Source organism: Crocuta crocuta, unplaced genomic scaffold (assembly GCF_008692635.1).
Source record: "Crocuta crocuta isolate KB4526 unplaced genomic scaffold, BGI_CrCroc_1.0 scaffold313, whole genome shotgun sequence".
NCBI classification, from domain to species: domain Eukaryota; kingdom Metazoa; phylum Chordata; class Mammalia; order Carnivora; family Hyaenidae; genus Crocuta; species Crocuta crocuta.
In genome coordinates this window covers 549,156-551,914 of record NW_027527814.1, presented here as the reverse complement: position 1 = coordinate 551,914, position 2,759 = coordinate 549,156, and the positions used below count along the sequence as shown (strand labels likewise).

Here is a 2,759-nt window from a genome sequence, read left to right as displayed (position 1 = left end):
AGGGAGGAGACCCCCCCAGCCCCACCCACCCCTGGCAGTCACTCAGAGAATTTGCATAATCTTCTCATTGTTCTCCCTTCTCACTGTGCAGGGGAGGAAACTGAGGTCCAGATGTGTTTACATCTGTTTAGGTGGGATCACTGGGAGAGGCAGTGTGGGGCCAGGCCCCAGGCAGCTTCCTGGAGGAAGGCCTGGGACTCACTTGGACCCTGCCACCTGCGCTGGGTGTCCAGATGACAGATGATTCCCTCCCTAGAGGCAACTTCTCAAGGCGTCCAGAGGGGATACNGGATGGGGGGCTATGAGCTTAGGGCCATCCAGCCGTAACCCTCCTCATCTCCTAGGGTCCGGTCTGCCTCCCTTCCCTGGGTCCCTCCCCCTTCTCATCTGGCCTGCAGTTTCTCTGGAAAGGCGGCTCCTATAGGCGTCAGGGAAGCCAGTTAGGAGCTACATCTCCCAACTTGGTTGCTGGGCGCTCAGGGCACCCCTCTAGGTGGGTGCTGATCACGGTGCTGGGGCTCATCCCAGGCCCTGGGGCGAGGGTGCTCCCTATGGCACATGTCAGGTGAAGGAAGAGGATAGGAATGACTCCAGGATGGGTCCCAGGTGTCCTGTAGGCCTGAGAGCCAGGAAGCCCTGGGAGACTGCTGTGTTGTTCCCAGCACTTTCTCTTTCTGGGCACTCCTGGTCTGAGGAGAAGGTAGGAATTTGGGGAGCAGGGTCATCAACTGAGTAACTGCTGTCCCTGCCCTCGCCTGGCAAAGAGCCTGGATTTAGGGACGTTTTGGTGAGGACCTCTCCAAGGCTGCAGTGCCGCTGGGTCCCTGTGATGGCTCTCCCAGGCTTGAACCGGGGACGCTGGCAGTGCCCAGCCCATGAGGGGCACAGGGCCGCAAGGAGCATCCCCATCTCCAAACTGGACAGCTTTTCAGGAAGACCCTGGGGGCAGGGCCAGCCCAGAGCTGAGGGGGGTGACAGCTGGGTGCTCCCCAAGGCACTGAGGGGTTTGACGGTGTGAAGGGCAGGTTCGGGCCCCTGCAACTTGTGCCTCCCCAAAATAGATGTACTCAGAACCTTGAGAAAGCAGAGCCGGCATCGTGGGCTTGTATAATGCTCTGCGGTCACCTTTAAAAAACTAATTTTTGAACAAGGAGCCCCGATTACATGTTGCACTGACCCTACAATGGACATGGCCAGTTCTATCGGAGGGCAAGTGTGCTGGGACGTAACTTCCCTGCCGGGCCCAACCTCCTCCTTCCTGACATTGACCTTGCCTCCCAAGGGCCTCTGCACCGGGCCCCCATCACAAGACAGTTCCTCAGCACGGCCTGGCACCACCTCCTCCTTGCAGCCTCCTCAACGTACCCCTGCCCACATTCCACAGGGGCACCCTCCACACCGAGACCCCCTTGAGGCCTGGCTCCAGGCCCACCCAGAGGGTCTGTCTTACTTGGCCTGTGTTCACCTCTATATACGGACTCACCGCCTGCTCCCAGCCCCTGCCTGTTCTGGGATGCCCAAAGGCTGGGCCCTGACCTATGGGAGAAGGGCCCAGAAACCCTGGACAGCAAGCCCCAGGGCTGAACAAAGAGGCAAAGACAACTCTTCCATCTTTATTAGAAAAGAAACCAGAAAAAGGGAGTGGGGCGAGCCCAACCCTAAATGACCCCTCCACTATGACACAGGCAGAGCCCAGCTCGTCTGGGCATCAAGGTGTGGACACGGCCACCTAGGCTGGGCGTGGACACGGTTATACAAAGTCAGCGTCTCATAGAAAAGGATGCCAGCCCCGCTGTGCGAACTGCGGCTGTCTTCACACGGCCAAGCCCAGCCTCTTCTGGGAGCCCATGTGGTGGGGACAGACCATGACCCAGGCGGGGGTAGGGGGTGGGTGGGAGGATACCACAAGGGAGGGAGGCTGGGCAGACTGGGGTCTGTGTGGGGAATGGTGCGCTGCGTGGGCCCCGCACGGCTCGGGGGCTCCAGGCGGGGGAGGGTGCCCCCGCCCTTTAGATGTCCATGTAGTCGTCATCCTCGTCTGTCTCACTCTCCAGCGAGGACTCCTGGCTTGATGTCTCCAGGACCTCCAGGGCCGGCTGGCATAGGCTCTCCTTCCTCACATTGGCAGCCGACTGGGCAGACAGGATGGCTGACTGCACACAGAAGGGGCAGGGCACTGGTCAGGGGAGGCCGGGGCCCGGGCCCAGGTCCTCCTATAGCCCAGTTCCCACCCACGCCCCCCACTCAGTATCCCCGTGGTCACCTTCAGCTTCTGCTTGGTCTCCTCCGAGATGCTGCCTTTGGGTGAGAGCAGGGTTGGGGTGGGCGGCGTGACGGTGATCTCCGGGGGGAACTTGGTTGCAGCCGAGGGGATGACCAGCTTTGGCATACTGGGCAGGAGGCGCGACTTGGCCCTGCCAGGCTCTGCCTTGCTGGGGGGGGCCTCGGATGGCTGGGCACTGGCACCGCTGGGCACCTTGGGGCTGGTGACTGTGGGGTGGATAGTGGGAGCTGAGCCTTGCTCATGGCCTCCTGGGCCTGCCTGCCCCTCCTTGGCTTGGGCCTCAGTTTCCCCTCTGGAAAACAGAGGCACCAAGCACGCCTCCTCCTGCTGCATCAGACTGAGGGTCCTTTCTCTTGGCCTTCTGGTCTGTGCTGGCTGGCAGGCTCCAGGTCTCCTGTGTCTGCCTCCCCAACTGCCCAGGTCTCTGGGTCTGGGCTGTGGGGCCTGGAGCCTGGGACTCCTGCTGCCACCCCCG

At 61.5% G+C, this 2,759-nt stretch overlaps 1 protein-coding gene across 4 annotated transcripts in view; it reads right to left on the bottom strand.

The window, feature by feature from the left end:
* Nucleotides 1-1,600: 1,600 nt before the first annotated feature.
* The window catches only part of CABIN1 (calcineurin binding protein 1), a 152,326-nt gene continuing 151,167 nt past the window's right edge, over nucleotides 1,601-2,759 (bottom strand). For all 4 annotated transcript variants that reach the window (XM_077775182.1, XM_077775206.1, XM_077775199.1 and 1 more), the window contains 2 exons: nucleotides 2,264-2,490; nucleotides 1,601-2,153 (listed from right to left, as the gene is read on the bottom strand). In XM_077775182.1, the coding sequence (XP_077631308.1) occupies nucleotides 2,010-2,153; nucleotides 2,264-2,490 (371 nt within the window). In that variant the 3' untranslated portion in view covers nucleotides 1,601-2,009. The remainder of the gene's footprint in view (nucleotides 2,154-2,263; nucleotides 2,491-2,759) is intronic.